Source organism: Tetrao urogallus, assembly GCF_951394365.1.
Source record: "Tetrao urogallus genome assembly, chromosome: 1".
Lineage (NCBI taxonomy): Eukaryota > Metazoa > Chordata > Aves > Galliformes > Phasianidae > Tetrao > Tetrao urogallus.
The window spans coordinates 140,080,130-140,100,394 of NC_136813.1; the positions used below are offsets into that span (position 1 = coordinate 140,080,130).

The 20,265-nt window shown below is 37.2% G+C and overlaps 1 protein-coding gene across 1 annotated transcript in view; it reads right to left on the reverse strand.

The window, feature by feature from the left end:
* Nucleotides 1-935: 935 nt before the first annotated feature.
* SLC41A2 (solute carrier family 41 member 2) overlaps nucleotides 936-20,265 on the reverse strand; it is a gene marked incomplete at both ends in the record, with an annotated part of 39,488 nt that continues 20,158 nt past the window's right edge. The window contains 3 exons of the mRNA XM_079534916.1: nucleotides 936-1,121; nucleotides 10,826-10,974; nucleotides 12,984-13,115. Of these exons, the coding sequence (XP_079391042.1) occupies nucleotides 936-1,121; nucleotides 10,826-10,974; nucleotides 12,984-13,115 (467 nt within the window). The remainder of the gene's footprint in view (nucleotides 1,122-10,825; nucleotides 10,975-12,983; nucleotides 13,116-20,265) is intronic.

Consider the following 20,265-nt stretch of genomic DNA (forward strand, 5'->3'; position numbering starts at 1 on the left):
GCATTTGTGTTTGAATCAACACCTCGAAATACTTCCTTCAAGTCAGGACACTGGCCATCACAACACTGTTAATATGAGTTAGTCCAACGTTTCTTCCAGTTGCTAAATGAAAAGACACTTTCCAGCACAAGGAGTTTTAATAACTTATCCCTTATTATTGATCAGGTCAGTCTCACGTTCTCTCTCTTCACTACACTCTTCTAATAAATTACATCAGTAAAATAATTAGGTTGCTTTTTTTAGCAGAAAGAAAAAGGGCTCGGTCCTGCAGACACTTTTCAAGTGCCTGATTTTATAAATGATGATAATTCTATTAGCATACATGAAGCTTGTGACAAAACATTTTAACAATCAGGGTACAAATCACTCTAGCAGTTATTATTGATATCAAGTCTGCAGTGGTCAGAGTTACAGCACTGAAATTGCAAGATAAGAACGTACCAGCTAATCAGGTCTATGAAAGAGGACTCATCTGTGGTATCCTATCCACTTCCGTGGGAAGATGAGAACATATACCCACTTAATATTAGGGAAGAAAAACAAGGTAAGTCACTGATTGTTTTTTACCCTCTTTGTCACCACTGAATAAGAAATTAAGAGATTGTTTTGGTTTGCACTAACAGATAAGAAACAGTTCTTTTAAAAGACCAGCTCTTTTAAAAATGTAGAACTTGATAAAGGGTTGATGTGTCCTTCATTGTTTCTGCTCAGATGTTTTCAACTAGCAGCCATCCACCTTGTTTTCCAGTCTAAAGGCCTCAAGTCTCCTAGATCCATCCTTTTTTACCAATCCAAACCAAAATGATTAAGGCTGTTTTGTATCTGTGTCAACTTGATTTACTTAGACCAAATGGAACAACCATTTTGAGGACCATCAAGTGGAATGACTGCTCATCTCAGTACTTCAGGAAAAGTCATTGCATCCATTGAAATAATTAATCTCCAACATCGCCATCTCTGTCACCTATGAGCCATAGAAAATGAAAACCTACAGCTAATAAGGCAGTTCCAAGCAGATCTCCCAGTGCAGTAAGATAAGGGATAGAAAAACTGTCAGGATCCTTTCCCTTTTTCCAGAAGTGGTGCACCATCCAGTCAGCAATCCATAACAGAGTAAACACCTACGGAATAACAATCAAAATCTGTATTATTCTCACTTGAATTACACTGTAAAAGAGCCAACAGACAACGACATTCTAGAATTTAGCAATTTTGTACATGAATGCTTTTGAAAAAATATAAACAATCAATGTGAATTAATTTTAGATTGAAACTACCTAACAGTGGGGACAGAGACATTTATCCAACATCTCCTAGAAAATCATGCGCACAGGGAGAAAGAACACAATGAGTCACTGACAGAATTCTTCCTCCAGTCTATGTTTGAGAATTCCTGACAATCGTAAGAACACCAACCAAATGTGCAAATTGCACTTCCTACACATCACATCACTCTGTGTACAGTGAGGACATAAATGGGCTTTCAAGATCACACACAACTGACTGGTGCTACCCAGATGAGAGCACTCAACACAGGCACTGCTCTTGTTTCCACAAATCTAGACCACCAATGAAATCAGACGTGGTATGAGGAATATGGGGTCAAATTAAGAACAGCTCCATCTGGATAATGTGAAATACTGAGAATGATCTAGACGCTACTTTTGTGTGTGAAATACCAATTTCATATGCAGCCCCGCTGTATGAGGCACACCTGCAATATATATTATGAAACTGTCACTCCAGGCTGAATTTGTCCCAAAGATTCATTCCAAACCGTGAATGTCTGAACATTCTAGAGGTTTGATTTTGATATCAAAGATATGCATAATTATTAGCCCAGTTTTAGAAAGGAATTATTTTAATGCTACACAGCTGTATGGTAAAAGATTCTGGTTCAGTGGAATCATGCGGTGTGACATGGCACAAGATGAATGGAGAGAAGACCACTAACTGAGCTTCTGTTTCTTGCGTCTTCTGAAGAGCTGCTTAAACTGAGTTAAGTGTATTTTATGCATTTCAGTTAATCAGATCTTTTAGGAAGGTTAAACTTAAAAAGTTATTACCAAATTCATTTTCAAAAAGTCATACAACATACATATAGAAGAACAGTAACAAAAATAGTATAAGGTAGAAGATTCACATTTTGCTCCATTAATTATCAATTCTTGGAATTGAAAACGTGCATACATGTATGCATTTGTTAAACGAAATACTGAAATGATATCTGCCAAACATTCCCTATAATACAAAATACTGTACAACAAATATCAAAAAAGAGAAAAAAACTTTTTAAAAAGTTCAAATATTCCATCTTTGCTCCGCAGAAGTATATTTTAAAACACAAACCCAATTTCTAATTACAAAAAAAAAAAAAAAAAAAAAAAAAAAAGGGGAGGAGGGAGAAGGAAGAATATTTGCTTAATGAAAAATGCATGGCTTATTTATCTAAACATATCTTCTGAAAAAGGAACTCTGTAGTCTAAGCTAATTATGCAAGTCCTAGGTGCGCTGACTGGAATCCAAACAAATATATTTAAAACAGATGTTTTCTTTGGAAGACTATCAGATTCTTTGAGTCAGCTCCTTCTTCTAACACGGACAAAAAGAGGTCTGTTTATGAAAGACACTGCATAGTAACATCACCTACAGGATGCGCACAATACTCTGCAGTGCCCCACAGCTACTATAGCTCTGCTACTGTATGTTCTATTAGAAGATGAGAGCATTCACTGAAAAAGTAACTCGTATTTCACAATCATTAACACATGACATACACAACCCAACTGAAACAGCAGTGTATATTTCTGTATTTTAAAAGTAATAACATGAAAACTTATCATTTGCCTATATACTTTTGACCCTAAAGCAACGGACTTTGACTGTTGAGAAGAACATGTAGTTTGGAAATTAAGTTTTGTGAACCTTCCCAAATAATTTCTTTTGGCGTGTTAGCTTATGGGTATATAACACACAACACAAATTACAAGAAACCCATAATAGGAAAAAAGTTGTAAGATGATACTGTGTCAACTGATGACTGCAACGGTAGATGATGGCAGTTGAGACACAGCACTTACAGGGTAAGTTATGAGACTGCAGTCTATCTGCCTTTATTTGGAGGAAGGAATAAATAATGTTATTATTGAGCATTTGCACACCTAGAAGCTCACTAACATTTAAGAATTATACAGATCTGATTTTGGAAATGGTAAGTAGTCGGTAAGAAATATATGGCCACAGTGTTGAAAGACAGAAGTCAATCAATGTAACTTAAATCTTTAATGAGATTTTGCTTCCAATCAATGTTAGGAGGAGGAAATCAAAGTCATCAACCAACAAATTTTGTCAATTTTTTGGCTAAAAATAAGCAAAACTTCTACTATGAGTTTGCTGACTTTTTTTTGAAAGTAAGACAATTCTTGCATTTCAAGTGATAAGAAAAGTCATTTGCAAAGATCTAACAGGTGAAATAAAAGGAGAAGTGTAAAGGAGAGCAAAGACTAATAAAAAGGAAAGGTTTCTTAGGCACAGGTGGAAAGTTACATAAGAGGCATTTTAAGACAGTGTAGTGGCACAGCACTTTTCATTTGCAGGGATCTGTCAGTGACCTATACTCATTTCAGCAAATTCACACATATGGCATAGTAGTATAAGTACAGCTTACTTCTACTCAGCTCTCATTCTACAAATAAGTCTTCATAGCTCAAGTTGAAAGCCTTTCTTGAGGGAAAAAACAAAGTTGTCATCAGTACTGAAAAGCCATAAAAAGCCCATAAAATGCTGTAGGAAAGTGAGAAGAAATGCTTGAAAATGTATGCAGAGCTGTTGTTTTCACATCTATTTAATATGAAGAGAACAATGCAGTGCTTTTTGAAGGAAAAAACAAAAAAAGTAGAATTACGAAACAGTAGCACAGGAATTCTTCAGGACTGAAGAATGAGATAACCCTGTGGTTTAAGGAAGGTAAAAACTGATGAAGTAGCTATTTACATGGATTGCTCCAAAAGTAATGCCTCCTATTTATTTCCATGGAAAATTCAACGAGAACCAAGAACACAATAACACTATTTGATAGAGCAAATACTCAGCTAACAATTACTGTTTTTAAACACAGACAAACCACCACTAGCTGCGCATTTTCACCAAGATCCTGCATGCTGTGCTTGTAACAGTCTGCATCAGTGGAGGTAAACCACTGCCACTACTATTGAAACGCATCTCCTACAGCCTAAGTACATCCACTGTTTGGTCTCCATAAATGTTCAGCAAACATCAGTGGATGTCAATGGGTGTCATTTTTTCCATGTAGATGAACTCAGTGACACACCTTTGCTTCATACACACTCCCATGTCAGACGCCAGTCTGTCAGACTGCCCCTACGCTGCCGTCTGTTGCACAGCAACAAAACATAATGGAATACTGATGGCAGGTTCTGCCTCTACTGCCATCCCACCAACATCCGCCTCTGACATCATGGGACAATATAAAAAAAATAGGAGATATTTATTTTAGAGCAGACCCTGTATAATTATTATTGAAAACCTCCACTTAGGGATCTCTAAATGTGTCCTGACTGACATCATTCTCATCTGAGTTATGGTTTAGGTTTTTAGTGGTTTTGACCCTTCATTAAGTTAATGATGAAATCACACATTTCTCAGATTTTAAATATCTTTGGATATCTTAATTCAAAACTAAGAAGTAACTGTAAAGCACTCAATAAATTTACACTGAACTTATTTGCTGAATCTCCGTGGTCTACAGCCAAAATTCTGTAGGCTGAGCAGGGTCTACATAGTAACACATCCAGGGAAACAACTCAGTATCTATTGTATGGGAACTGCTGAGTCAGGGCCTGAAGGTCTGATTGATCACCTGAGGGGAGCCATGAGCCAGCCAGAGGAGCACAGGTGAAGACAATTCACCTGCTCTGCCTGGCTCCACCCCTCCTAGACCTATTTAAGAGCTGGCTACCAGTGGGGAAGGATCTATTCTGGAGACTGTCTCTGCTGGTGTTTTGTGAGTGAGTCCAGGATAGGGGTAAGCCTTCTATTTATTCTCTTTTTGTTATCATAGTCTGCTTTGCCTAACTCTCTTGTTTATTTTGTGATTATAACATCCTAATATTCTCTGATTATACATCTATCTTCTCCAAAGAAGCAATCACTTTCTTCAGTGTCTGGCTATAAAAATCCCCATAGTTCTCTCTTGCTATTGGTATTTTAGTAATCTTGTGATTTGGATCCACTGATTTAATTTCTTTGGTAGCAAATACAGATACCTTTCAGAAGATCCAGCCCACTCATTAGACAACATCTTGCTTCTCCAATAACAAACACACTTCATTAGCTTTCTGTCCTGGACTCTATCCAACAGATAAACAGATATACCAAGGAGTTTTGGCATGTCTGTACACAAAAGTCTCACCAGTTTAACTTAAATCAGTTTCCAAGCTGATTTAGGACTTTGGCTAATGAGATTTGGAAACTCCTGATATAGCCAATTAAGACATTATAAACTCCAACAGTCTTTTAGAAATTACTGCCACCATTCTGAGGTAAAGAAAAGGCAACACATATGTCTGTGTCTGACATTCCTTTTTCAGCCTTACACAGAAGACTGGCATTACATTGCCAGTAATGGTGATGTAGTGCTTCTAAGGTGGACTGTGGTCAGGCGTGGATATGTCCTGCCACATGTCATTCTGAGGACAGAAAAGAATGAGAAGAATGGGCTGAAGAAAGAGAGTGTCAACATCAACTATCAGCAATGATTGCTCTTTGTCATTTCTTAGACAATCTATAATATAAAGCTTAAGAAAATTGCTATGAGACTTAAATTCAGTTCAGTTTTGTATTGCTTCCCTCTAACTGCAGCAAATCTACTGGGAGCAAGGACAAAAGCCGATCTGCAAACTGAAGATTCTGGTAATGCTCATTCAGTTACACTCATTCAGCTCCTAACATAAAACCTTTACACTGCGTGTGTGCAGGCAATATGCATAACTACTTCCTTTCCATCTGAAGTGCACAACTCTATGGTATCTGAGCATAAAGTTGTGCGAGACTAACACTTCATTTAAGTAAATAAAGACTGTACCATTTTAGCTGAAGGTGTTTCTAAATCAATATAGTTGTATCAGTGTAATTGTCTGTGAATTAACTTTTATTTTTTAAATTATTATTTCCCAGTTTAAATCCAAATTCCACAGAGAGTCTTCTTGCCTTCTCAGTAGCTCTGTCAGACATCCTGTGATCAAGGCAGTCCTAACTTCAGGCTGTTTGCCTGTCTGAATTAGGAGTACAACCCAGACTATTAAGCCTTCACGTATGCTTAGCCTACAGTAGCTGCAGCACAACTGAGTGTATTATCCTACCTACACAACATCACAGAGGCAAAAAACGATATATCCCTGCTGATGACATTGTAGGAACCTTCTACCACAGGCAGCAACACCCCTGGAGGTGACAGAGCGAGTGATGTCTACATTCAGATCCCAATGAATATGACAGGTCTGTTTCTCATGCTGCAGTGAAAAAGCATTGAAAGGGCAGAACTGTCCAGGTTTGGGCCTTAGTTTCCATACTGCCTTGAATCATTAAGTGTCCCTAGCGGTTATATCCCCTACACTTTGGAAATAGCTTTTCCTATCAGAAAAAGTAACTTTTAAAATGCAATGTTTTCTCTATAAACACAGTCTTCCTTATTCATGTATAACATACAGTATACTCTGTAGCCTGAAGCGGTGATTGAGCACCTGGTGGGAAGGCAGGGCCAACTCAGGTATCTTGGGTGCAAGCAATGCTCCTGAGTGACCATAAGGGGTGGAGCCAGGATCCACCCCTCCCAACCCATTTAGGGCTTGGTGGGGAGGCAAAGGTATCTTGATGGAGATTCCTGCCTTCTGGAGGTCTTCCAAAGGGAAGCAGTTTTTTTTTTTTCTTCCCCTCCCCCCCCCTTTGTTTCTGTGTCCACAGCTGCTGTGTTTTGGCTTGTTTACATTTCTGCAGCCTAGGATTGTGCCACCCCACTATTATTGCTGTACTTTCCATCATGTTATACAATATTCCATGATTTATTTTTTTGCATTGAAGAGGCTTGCACTGTAATTAGAACCCTTGTGCTACTGAGAAGTCCAAAACATTTCTAATGTGAACAGGAAGTCACCATGTGCGTTGCTGAATTCTTGGTTTTCTATTGACCAAACACCTCTTAAGGCACTGCAGAGGTTGCTTCCCAGGAGCAGACACCTGATCTTTATTGCATAAGGACAGCCACATTTTAGAATTACTAATTTGCTTGGTAATAGCTCAGGGAACCTCCTATTGTTTGTTTATTCTCCGAGTATTTACCGTAGTGGTGTGCTCAGAATTGGTTAGGAGGTGTGAAAATTCCTCAGAGAGTGTTTTACTGGCTCAGTGAGAACATTAAGAACAGAGGCGGCCTTTGAGTGCTCAGGGCAGCATGCCAGGACTGATGGCAGCTCCAGAGATGCTCTCATTCTGCTGCAGGTTGACAAGACAGAAGTTGAAACCTTGCTTAGTGCAGAGCATCATACAATTAAAAAATACTTGAGGCCTCGTAAGAAAGAGGAGGACACTTTTTTTTAATCAATATATTTTTGCTGGTCCAAACAAGATTGTAATGTCATGCAGCACACTGCTCTATTTTTACCACTCATTAAATTTAACCCTCATTTCAAATCAATATACTAGTTTCAGCAGTGCACAATGTCTTGCCCAGCTACTCTATGCTGCATTATGTGAAGTACCCTACATACCTATGGATTTCTTGCACATAGGCAATCTTCCTCAAAATATTTTTCTTTCTTTTTCCTGGTGCTGCCATTCATAAACATGTATCAGACTCAAGCATGAGCATCTCAAACACAGAATTTCAAATGAGATTAGTATAAATACATGTGCAGTTTTCTCCATGCCGATGAAGCTCTGGTTTCACTGAAACTGAAGAAATTTTTTGCCTTAGATTTCAATAGGATCAAATTATAAATTTATTTCAAGAATACTTCAAGAATATGCATTTCTTACAGGGGAAAAAATATTGCGCTGTTAAAGTTAGGAAAATTAAATAAAAACAAACTAAAACTGTTTCTGGGCTTTCTTACATCTGGAAACCCTGAACAGTTTTGTTTGGAGGGAAGCAGATACAAAAATTGCAGATCACAATCCTGGTTACTCTTATTATTTAAAATATCTCACTTTAAAGTTTTTTTTTTTTTTTTTAGAAACAACTGCATATTCAGTGAATCTGTACTTTGTTTTACTACAAAGTCTATTTGGGGTCAATAATAACTAAATCATACCATTGCTAATTGCACATCATAATAATCAGTTATTTACCATAAATATCTCATTTACGTGGCATTCAGGAGACTGGGGTTCTAAATACAGATAGGAACAGAGTAAAGACAGCGCTTGGTATTGGTGCTATGTAACTTTATAAAGCAGTGCAAATAAATTGTTTTATCATTGTGGGAAGTATTCTGAAGTTTATAGGCAACCTGAAAAACTCTTGTTAAAATGCCACATAGAAGAACTCATACTTGCATTATGAATTTACTGCAGACAATGTGGAATAACATAAACCGAGCAACTGATAAGAGCTTTAATCATTACTTTTATATTTATGTTAAATTTTCCTTAATTTATTCCAGCTTACTATAACACTTCTACTTTCATCATTTTCTAACCCTCTTTGTCTCCGTTTTAAACATCAGAAATAAAACACAGATATTGAAGCTAATTAAAAATCTATTTCAGTCCACTCTAAAACACGTCAAGTCCAAGCACAACTAATTATTTTGCTTGAGAACTGAGTAATGTACAACCATACAACTCCAGCAGGGAGGCTCATCAGGCTGAGAGGTAAATGAAATAATTTCAAATTTAAGGGTCTCAGAAAATTTTAAATCTGCTGTGATCATAGGTATGCAGAACCACAACAACCACTACTAGAAAAATGTTACAATAATGAAAATAGGGAAAAGAATCCACCTACACAGAAGGTGTCAAAAAAACATGGGGTTCCAAATTGTAAATCTGTCAAGACCCATAAGAATTTACAATGTGCAGTACCATTACTTGGTTTCTAATCTCAAATTGCCTGCCACAGCTAAAGACAGAAGGTAAAGAAGGGAAAATAATCTATTAAAGCAATAGGGGGGAACAAGAAGAAGCTGTGTATCTGCTTTTCTACGTGAAAAATTTAGAAAATTAGATGTGGCCTTACAGACTTCAAAGGAGATATGTGACTCTGAAACAGAATACTCTGATCAGGCCTTAAATTCACAAAAATTAACTCTGCAGATGTATTTGTTCCAGTACTTGTCTCGAACAACAATGTGATCTGAAAGCCCTGCCCTAATGCCTCAACTTGAAATTTCCCCATTTTTCTCATCTTGCCCTGTTTTGCTTCAGAAGAAAAGATTTGCAGCCCTGAATGTATTATGACTGTAGATCTGTGTACAGAAGGACCATATGGATTTGTGTTGAGCTTGACTCCCATTTGAAGTCTTTGAAATCTATTACTGGCTGAAATCACACTTCAGTCTTACCTACAGTAAAGGCAGTAACAGGGACTCTTTCACCCCCCAGCTGTTTTCATTAAGCTTATAAGGACTTCATATCGCTGACAATGAATGTTATTACTTCCTTGGGAGAACACAGTGTAAAACAAGTGGTAAGGTTGGAAACCAGGAATGGCACAGAAGAGGAAAATGAAAAGTAATAGTTCTATATTTTTTACTATGACATTCTTACATGCAAATTGTGGAACTTTTAAAGTAATACTGTACAAAAAGAGTATAAAATTCTCATATAAAATTAAAATAGTAGCAGTCTTCAAGACCTACTGTTATTGGAATAGGAATAAATAAACACAAATAACTTTGAATATTAAAATCATGACTTTCTCAAGAAATTATTGGTGATAATGCTGTTAGAATTTTAAAACTAAGTTGGTCACACTTTAGAAGCACTCAATATATATTGAACATATGGATATTTCCACTATATTTTGATTGTGTAATGTGAACATCTTGTTACTTTTTTAAAGTACAATGAAACATTCCAGTTAAGTCAGCCAAGTTTTAGCTAAAAATGGCTGTGCATTCAGTAAAAACACTTCATTTTATACTACTAATTTGTAGGAGAAACTGTTTCAATTTAAGACATTAATATTTCAGAAGACATCTTTCAAGAATCACCACTGTTGAGGTCTGGACAGACCACTAAGCAGTAGCCCATAAAATAATGTAACAATGTTTGACAATTGATGCAATTATAATTTCTTGTACATTGATCACTGATCTGTTACACTAATTTCAGCTTTAACTAAAATTTCACCAAGTGATAGCAGCCCCATCTACTACCTTTTTAATTGTACTAAGACAGGACTCTGAATCATTTTGACAAACCACAGTGGGAAATTTCTGAGAGTTTTCTTAATGCATTCTTTATTCATAAATACTGCTTTTCCATCTCTTCATTTCCCCTCCAGTTGATTAAAATGATGGGGGTTTTAGATGCAATGGTGCCAAGAAGCACACAAAAGAGTACAAAATGCATGACTGGGAAGTAATGTAGTCATGTATCTTCTGAAAAGTACTTACAATACGGATACATGTCTACAAGCTATATGTATGTGGAGATAATTAGTTGCTTTGTAACTGTGCTGAAAGCCTGTAATAACACATCTCCTCTTTCACTTATTCATGAGATTTCAGAAATCAGATAATACATGACTTTCTTTAAGAACTTAATTTTATGTATGTGAGCATTTCAAACTGTATTTTTTTCTTACCTGTAGCAGAGCTGCAAACAAATATACTGCTATGAAGATTGGAGTTAAGGAAGTGTGGCCACTTTTCATTAAATGAATAGTGTACAAGAAAATTAGATGACCAGGAATCACCAGAAGAAGCAGGACTTGGGCTGATTTGTTATTTACTCCTACAATTTAAAAAAAAAAAAAAATAAAGATTTTCAATTTCTATACCATATTCTTTGCCCACAATTTGGATGGGTGTACGCTCTGCTGAATGAAACACTGGCTGGAGTTGTGGTCAGCAGAGATAAATCCAGTTGGTCACAAGCAGTGTCCCCCAGGGCTCGGTACTGGGGCTGCTTCTGTTTAACATTTTATTAATGATCTTGTCAAGAGGATAGAGTGCACTCTCAGTGAGTTTGCAGATGACACCAAGTTGGGAGGCAGTGTTGGTCTGCCAGAGGGTAGAAAGGCATTACAGAGGGACCTGGATAGACTTGATCAATGGGCCAAGGCAAACTGTATGAGTTTCAATAAGGCCAAGTATCAGGTCCTGCATTTTGGTCACAACAACCCCAGGTAACCCTGTGGGCTTGGGGAGGAATGGTTGGAAAGCTGCCTGATGGAAAGGGACCTTGGTGTACTGATGGACAGTCAGCTGAATATGAGCCAGCAAAGTGCCCAGGCGGCCAAGAAGGCCAATGGCATCCTGATGTGGTGAGCAGGACTAGGGAAGAAATCTTGCCCCTGTACTTGGCATTGGTGAGACCTCACCTCGAATACTGTGTTCAGTTTTGGGCATCTCAGCTCAGAAAGGACATTGAGGTGCTGGAGTGGGTCCAAAGAAGGGCAACAAGCCCTATGAAGGGCTTGGAGAATATGCTCTATAAAGAGGCATATGCCCTATGAAGGATCTGGGGCTGTTTAGTCTGGGAAAAAGGAGGGTGAGGGGAGACCTTATTGATCTCTTGCAATACCTGAAAGATGTTTACAGCAGAGATGGGTTGGTCTCTTCTCACTGGTGACAGGTGACAGGATGAGGGGAAATGACCTTAAGTTGCACCAGAGTAAGTTTAGGTTGGCTATCAGGAAACACTTCTTTATAGAAAGGGTTGTTAAGCACTGCAATAGGCTCCCCAGGGAGGTGATTGAGTCACCATCCCTGGATGTGTTTAAAAACCGTTTGGATGTGGTGCTCAGGGACGTGATTTAGTGGAGGGTTGTTAGAGTTAGGTTAGGTTGTGGTTGGACTTGATAATCTTTATGGTCTTTTCCAACCTGAATGATTCTATGATTCTTACTGATTTTAACGTGAGAAGAAATTTTGGCATTCCACAGCAATGGCTATTGTGGAACAGCATGCATTATTTTCAACTAAAACAATCCTTGAAGTTTTCCACACTGGGGAGGGGATAGGAGGAGGGGATGTCATCCCTAATGTATGCTAGCAAAGTCAAGCAAAGCTCTTCCAGAAGAAGTGGCAAGCTGTGTGTGTTTCATCCATTTGTGTTCTGTGCTTAAGTAATATCGTCTAGTTTTTTGGAGCTCCAGTGGCCTCCTAGAGCCTTCCTAGGAAACAGGATGTTTTGGATACCATATTCAAGCCATCTTCAAAAGTATCTCATACGTCTAAAAATTCCACACTATTTTCACATCTGTCCCAATGCATTTCATAAATATTACATTGTAATACATGCAATTAAATGTCAAATTTCTCTACAGTTACTACATTATTAGGAAAGGGGGAAGTACAGGGAAGAAACGAGTTGCAAAAAGAGCATGTGGAAAGAAAATGGCATGTGAGGAATGAAAACAGACTAGGTTAGTAATGATGCTACAAAAAAAATTTGATCTGAAGACTGATTTAAACTCTGGAGTTAAATGACAAAGGCTGGAAGGGAAACAAGAAAAGATAAAAATTTTTCTAAGTGGGTATCATCAGTGTCCTGCCTGATTGATCTCTGTCTTTGACTCCAGTCAGGGTTACACTTTTCTCCCTGATACTCTCTATGTATCACCTCCTGCAAGCTGTTGCTTGTGGTTCTTCTGTGTAAATAGCTGCAGGCAATGGAAACTGCCAGACCTTTGCTGCTTCTGAATTGCATTTGAGTCTCTCGCTGGGGTTACAGTCATACAGGGAGAAAAAGAGGAAATATAAGACACTAGTTTTAACAATAAGGTGATTAATACGTACCTGTACCGTAATAGGTTCTGCATGGATAATAGCAACCCTTGGCTTCTTCTGGCAGCTCTCCAGGAATGCTATGCAAATGGAGGTAGGTAGAAATTCTGCTAGCTTGAATAGCTACTAGATTACCACCAATACCTGAAAAACAAAATATTGGTATAAAAACTGGTACATTTTCAACTTTTTCCATTAGTAAGTAAAATTTGTAAAAACTCCCAATCTCCTCTCTGTTTACCACAGTCCCCTAAACATGAAAGTCAAAAAAGCGAAACATCTTCAGAATATGTGAGCTACAGACAGGCTGCCACCAATCTCTAATGTAGTCAAACTTGGGTTACAATTTACTGTATCACTGAAAATTTCGTTATCTTGAATATTCCAATTGGAAATTTGGAAATATTATGATGAGTTTTTATTTGGAGTAAATGCAAAAAATTCCTCCAACGCATCCAACCTGCTACTTTTGCATAGGTGAAGCTCCACTGTAAGGCTCCTTGTTATTTGGCAATCCCCCTTGGAAAAACAGAAGTACTACACAGCCATGCCACTGCTGGATGACTTTCCTAGGTCGATACTGCTGACATGTATAAATAATGCAGAGCTGATGCACTCATTACCACAAATACAAATGCAGACTTCACACACATAGGGACAAAAAGGAATTCAAGAGATAATTTATCCATTCCCCTTTGCCATAGGTCTTCTCTGCGACAGCTGTTGATATGCTTTCCATTAGGAGAGAAAAGACTGCTGTGGAACAAATTTCATCTCAATGAAATGAAAATTAAACCAACTTGATATAGCTATGTAACAGAGTGGAGTGGCACTAGCATAAAACTCTCCACTCACTATTACACTTGAAAGTTGCCTGCTTGCATATCAAACATGCCTTTTTTTTTTCCCCCATATGCTTTATAGATCTGAGAAGATATGATTAGGTAGAAGTCATGCATATCTTGTCCCTGCTTAAGCAGGACAAAGCCCTTGGTTATTGTAGTTGAACTAATTTGTATATCTGAATCTTGGGGCTTTGGTCTGTCACCACCAGAAGAACTTATCTACCAAATCTCTTTGGGGACCATAATGTGTTTAGGACAAAGACCTGATACTAAGAACCTAAAGAAAATTTTCTGCTTCACTGCATCTTAAAGATGATTTTTGGTAGAATCTAACAAAGGAGTAAAACTTCTAAACAAAAGGCTTCAAATAAAAATAGGGAAATAAGGAATTAGAAAGAAGTCACAGAGTTTGCAGAAAGGACAGTTTACCAAACCTACCTGCCTCTTTCCAGCCAGGAGATACAGGGAAAAAATGTGAACTATGAAAATGTTTATTCAGCCTTTGCAAAGAAAATTACAGTAACAGATATTTTTTTCAGCAAACTACAGAAACTGAGGTGAATTAAGGGATGTATATAAACTATAAAGGGGATTTGAACAAGATAAAAAATGATCTAAGTAGAGCCCCAAATCTATCTTTTGAGTAAGAACAATTATTCTGATACTTCTGATTAATGAGAATAAGGTGAGGAAAGGAAGACAGAAGTTAAGTGAAGGATCAGTGCACTACGTTTGGATGGGGATCAGATAATTTCTGTGACTGAACTACAGAAAAAACTGTCATGTAAAACTGCATTTAAATAAAGCTACAAAGCTCAGGATGATGCTATATGATGAGAAAACAAGAAAGCTTCTGCTTTAAAAAGAGGGGATAAAAGCTATCAGGGTAATTGCAGGCAGGCTAGAAATTGCAACAACTTATATATTCAATTAGATATCTCTTCTCTTGCTATCCCTATCTTTTAAAGCATTGTAAGAAGAAATAAAAGATAAAAGAAAATAGAGCTATCTTCCAAGGTATGTTTTGAGGCTTGTAGCAATGAAACCATATATGATGTTGGCATAAAAAACTGACTTCAAGTATTTCCAAGGATGTAGGCAATTTCCTCTTGTGACTGATAATCATCTGCTGTAACAAATTCAGACAAACAGAAATATGATGGATTATCTGGACATCTTTCCCTCATTAACAACAGAAGAAACTGAGAGAAAACAATCAAGGAAAATGGAAATTCAACCATTTGAAATAATAACATATCTGGCTAAGCAACAGAGATGTAGACTAATGCAGAAGAGAAAGTATGAGATTGGCTGTCAAATGTTTGATGAATAGCTATTCATCCCAAATAGTTTTATAACAATAATTTAGCAAAAGCAATTCCCAAACCCTATTGGATATGTAGATTTCAGATCACTTATGGTCTGAGTCTCAATAATCTAACATCATTAAACTCAGAGAACCCCACAGGATACACCACTGATAGCTCTCAAATAACCTTATGTGCTTTATGCAGGTGCAATATAAAAAACTTCCAGAATCCATAGGTCCTGCTCAGTCTCAACCCACTAACAGTATGTGATGATGGACAGCAGCAGTCATACTATCCTTTAATTCTACCCAACCACTCTTCCTCCTAACTATTAGTGAACATTTGGGCCAATTTCAACCACATCTGACAAAAGGCTTTCTATAAATAACAGCTGTCTCCAAGTACAAAGGCTAACCAAAATGAAAGCATGGCTAATCCTAGGTAAATAAAGATTCAAATCCATGTCCTAAGTGAGTCAAGGTAGTAATACAAGCTGTATATTTCTCAGCATAGGCGTGCCAGCTGCACAGTCAGCACACAGCTTGGAGCGAGGCACGATGCCTCTTGTTCAGCTGGTAGTTAAATGACACAGAAGATGAATGATGGTGTCAAAAGCAAAGGGAGAACAGAGAGTGTTGTGAGAAATAGGTATTGCAAGGACATGAGGCTGCAGAACACTGTGGCTAGAAAGGTGCTCTAAAAGCACAGGATATAAATCAACACGGAATAAGGTTTCATTATTCTGCTGGTCAAAGAATGACTCGAATAAAGCTGTGCTTGCATTAAATGAATCACTTCACTATATACAGAGATATTCAGGGCTTTTTTCTTTGTACAGCAGTTACTGTGCATGTGAAATTATCCCAGCAATATCAGATTAATCAGATCCCTACAAGAAGCAAAAAAAACCCAGATAAAACTGTGTAGGTTGACAAAATGTCAATACACACAATTGATAGCTTCTGAGCATCTTCTGAACGCATAAAACTGTAATGTACACAGTAGCTGCTCATGTTATGAAAATCTTTTCAGGCATACCTATAGACTGTTTCCAAGAATATTTAATTGAGAAAATTTGTTTTCTGGAGAATAGTATTGTAATCATCATAGCACATAATTCATAACAAAGACTAACTTCCTTAGCTTCTTTTCATTCTCATGAGAGAGAATATCACAGAGGAAAATAATTGCTTTGAAAAGTAACATCCTACATCTGCATTCAGGATAGCTGGTGTGTTTAGCTTGAATACAAGGTGCTGCTTTGTACTTCCCCTAAGAATAGACACTGTCTGCTAAAGTGTGAAGGTTGTCATGCTGACTTACAACATTAAAAGAAAATTGAAGACCTCATCATTTTATTGAGTCAGTCAAGGGCTAAGCGAGAATAAATACTTCTGAATTTTTTTCACAGTTCTTTTTTCGTATAACAAGCACACAAAACCGTATTTAAAGTAGAGCCAAAACCATGTCACGAATTTGTGAATATGCCTCTGGACATGATTCTACTAATCATTACGTGGAAAAAGGCCTGCCTAATAGGACATTCAAATCAATGGATCTTAAAGAGTATTTCATAGAAGATCTGTCTCTCTTTACCCACATTAGTGCTCTACAGGTAAACAAAGATAAGTTAAAGGAAGCAGGATGAATTTTGCAGATGCATCCTAATCTCAGATCATCTAATGTTCTAAGTAATACACCAGGCTGTTGGTTTGTTTGTTGTTGTTGTTTTTTCCACATACCTTATACTTCATACTTTGGGTAACGTTGGGAAAACTAGGAGGAGTGGCTGATACATCAGAAGTCAGTGCTGCCATTCAGAGGAACTTGGACAAGTGGGAGAATTGGGCTGATAGGAAGTTCAACAAGGGGATATGCAAAGTCCTGCATCTGGGGATGATCAAGCCCACATATCAGAACAGGCTGAGAGTCAACTATCTGGAAAGCAGCTGTGCAGAGAAGGACCTGGGGTACTGGAGGGCAAGAAGTCAACTGTGACCCAGCAGTGCACCTTGATGGCAAAGGCAGACAATGGTATTCCGACCTGCTTTAGGAACAGCAGCGTCATCAGGTGGAAGGAAGTGACGTTTCCCCTTAGCACTGGCGAGTGCTGGGACTCATAGGCCCATTTTTAAGAGAAGCCCAAAAGACAATCTTACCCATGCAAACCATTACATTTTAAAACTGAATGGTATGTGTCTGATTCAGCTCATAAATAATTTCTTTCCTATGCATAAATTTTAAAGCGTTCCTTGACTGTCAAAAAATGAAAATATTCTGGATCTAATTGTGATGTGGGAATTAATCACTACTGAAATCTTGTAAAAAATGTATAATATTTAATAGTTAAGTATTATATGTAAATGTAAAAATACTTAGAAGAAAGAACTCACATCTATTACAGCATAGGTTGTGAAGATTTGCTTGGACAGACTAGCAACTAAAAAGGAATAGAACTGTCACCTAGTAATGAATGAGAATTAAATATGCAGAATCAAAATCCTCCTTTTTCATACCAAAATAAGGACTGAACTATTAAGTTCTCATTCAGCATAGGTGTGTTGTAAGACTCTTACATGCTTTCCAATTCAAGATAAAAGCTACTGTGCTACTCAGCCAATTTGCTCTAATACCATAAAGGTATGCTAATATCTTTGTAATTTGCAGAGGAAATTTTCAGAAACTCAACTAAGACAACGATTGGCTTCTAATCAAAGTATTTCTTTGTTGAATGAAAGCTGAGAGTACAACCATCTTATAACGGAGCAAAATACATAAAGTAACTAAAAAAATACATTTTACTTTTTGAGGAGGAGTGATTTTTGTGTTTTCTTTCCACATTCTCATAACTTAAAGGAAAAGATTTCTGAAAAGCCTGAAACTCATTCAATTTTCCTACTAATTGTACAATTAAAAAAAGGTATAATTTGGGGAATATATTACATAAGCTTAACTTTCATCTCTAAGCAAACTGACACTCAATAAGTTTTGTGTAAAATTTTCTCATACATGTTTTTAATATTCCTTGCTCTACATTCATTTCCTCCCCATATCAAATGCCCTTGTAATTTGTGCAGCCAAAGAGCAGGAACTATTATAAGCGGTTGGTGTTACCCTTAAAGAGTCTTGTTTCAAACCATATGTAAATGCAAGTTTTTCTATCTGAAGCCTACAAAGTGGTTCTGATTTTCAGGCATATTTGGAATTAATTTGCAGAACCTCCTTTCTACAAAATGCATAAAAATGGAGTAACATCTACTGAAATGCTGGTTATTATGCAGTAACTCTCATAATGTTTTGTACAAGCATAGAAGGAATATGAAAAGGGAAGTGGCTTTATCTAGTAACTGCACCTTAGTTCATTTCTTCTGATTATTCTGAAGCATGTAATTGTCTAAAGTGCTATCTTTTTCCTGCAAAAAAAGGAACTCAGTTACTTGCAAATTGCAGTTCCTGAGCCAAATTTGACATACTGTGATGCTGTGAGAAGATTTGCAAATTTTAACCTTCTCATCCATTGGAAAACATAGAGATCAACTTTTGGTATCTTCTGGTAGTTATGTTCTTCATAACTTCAGTACATCAAATGCATATCTAAGCCTCAACTAGACTGCAAGTATCATGATGACTAAAACCACAAAATGATTTATTTATTTCCAGAAAGCAGAGTTACAATTTAACCCAGCCAACTACAGATTTAAAAATAATTATTCATCTAAAGAAATGTGTTTAACAAGGGAAAAATGGAAAAATGGTTGTAAAATACTTCTGCCCAGCAGCAGTAAAGTTCACTATAAAATGTCTGTCTGCTTAAGAACTATTTAATATTCTTGGCAAATATTTGTAGTTATTGTTAATAGGAGTAGGAGCCTTTGAGGTTGTTCAAATTCCAGACCAATATTTCTTAAACCAAAAGATACATGGTTCCAAATCATATGTGAGGAAAGTGACTTGTCCCACATCTAAGAATACGCAAACCACTTAACAGGACCACGTCAAAAGTCATTCAATGGCACACGCAGGAAGTCTAACACCTGCAGTGCAGGCCATACTGTCCAGGATTCCAAGACACCCAACAACTGGCACTGAAAATACCAGTGACAGTTTGAGATCACCAGTAAATTTATATTGTCCTCAAATTTTATTAATCCCAATAGATTAAAATTTTCCCTTCAGGTTTCCCTATGAGATAGGAGCAACAATCTCTAAAGGAGAAGGAAAAATGCACCTCAAAAGCTTTTTGAGAGGGAAACCCTTTGGCAGCTTTCACTGTTTATGCTTACAACAAGAATTCCAAGGACAGGAAAGCGCTCATAGAGAAAGCTTTCAGCAACATTAATATTTTAAAAGCCGTCTATTAAGTGGCCTAGCCCACCTTTTAGGTTAGTAAATGAGTGTCAACAGATGTGCTTTTTTAACTGTAAGATTAGGTTTCTGTTGTTACAGTCTGAGATGATAACAAAGAACCTCAAATGTATGGAGACAAGACAACGAACAACTAGCTGATGGTCCAGACATTACTACTTACTGAAGACATTTAAACCTTGAGAACTGGGAAAAGACAGCTTTACACATAACAAGTGTGAAAAACCCAAATAAGCCATGGGATTAGGCACCTCTTATGGCCTGGAAAACAACATTCTCAGGCATTGCACAGTAGTCCAGGAGTGCAAATGTCAAAGGCTGAGCAGCCTTGAAACACAAGACATCCATAAAAATTCAGCATTTAGAATAGGAGTGGTGCAGTAACCACAGGAATCAGCAGAGAACCACTGTGGAACTGCTACAGCTACAAGTCTACTGCAGTAGCCCCAGCTTTCCCTCTTTCCACCTGCCTAATTCTTCAAGAATACTTTGACCTGCCAGCTAATCATCCAGAACAATGTATAGCATTTGGCTAGTTCATTTTCTCTCAAGACAGTTAAAAAGAATGTATGTACTATTGCCTTAATTCCATTTATTAACTTATGAAAGAAAATAAGAAATAAAATGGGGCATTTAACATTTTCTCTAGAGGTATGTTTATAGCAAGCTGTCACTCCTAGCAGTTAAAATTATTTACTTAAGTCTAATCATTAGTTAAAAATTGTAAATAGGTAAAATATAAACATGCAGGCAACTCAGGTTTCACAGCTAATT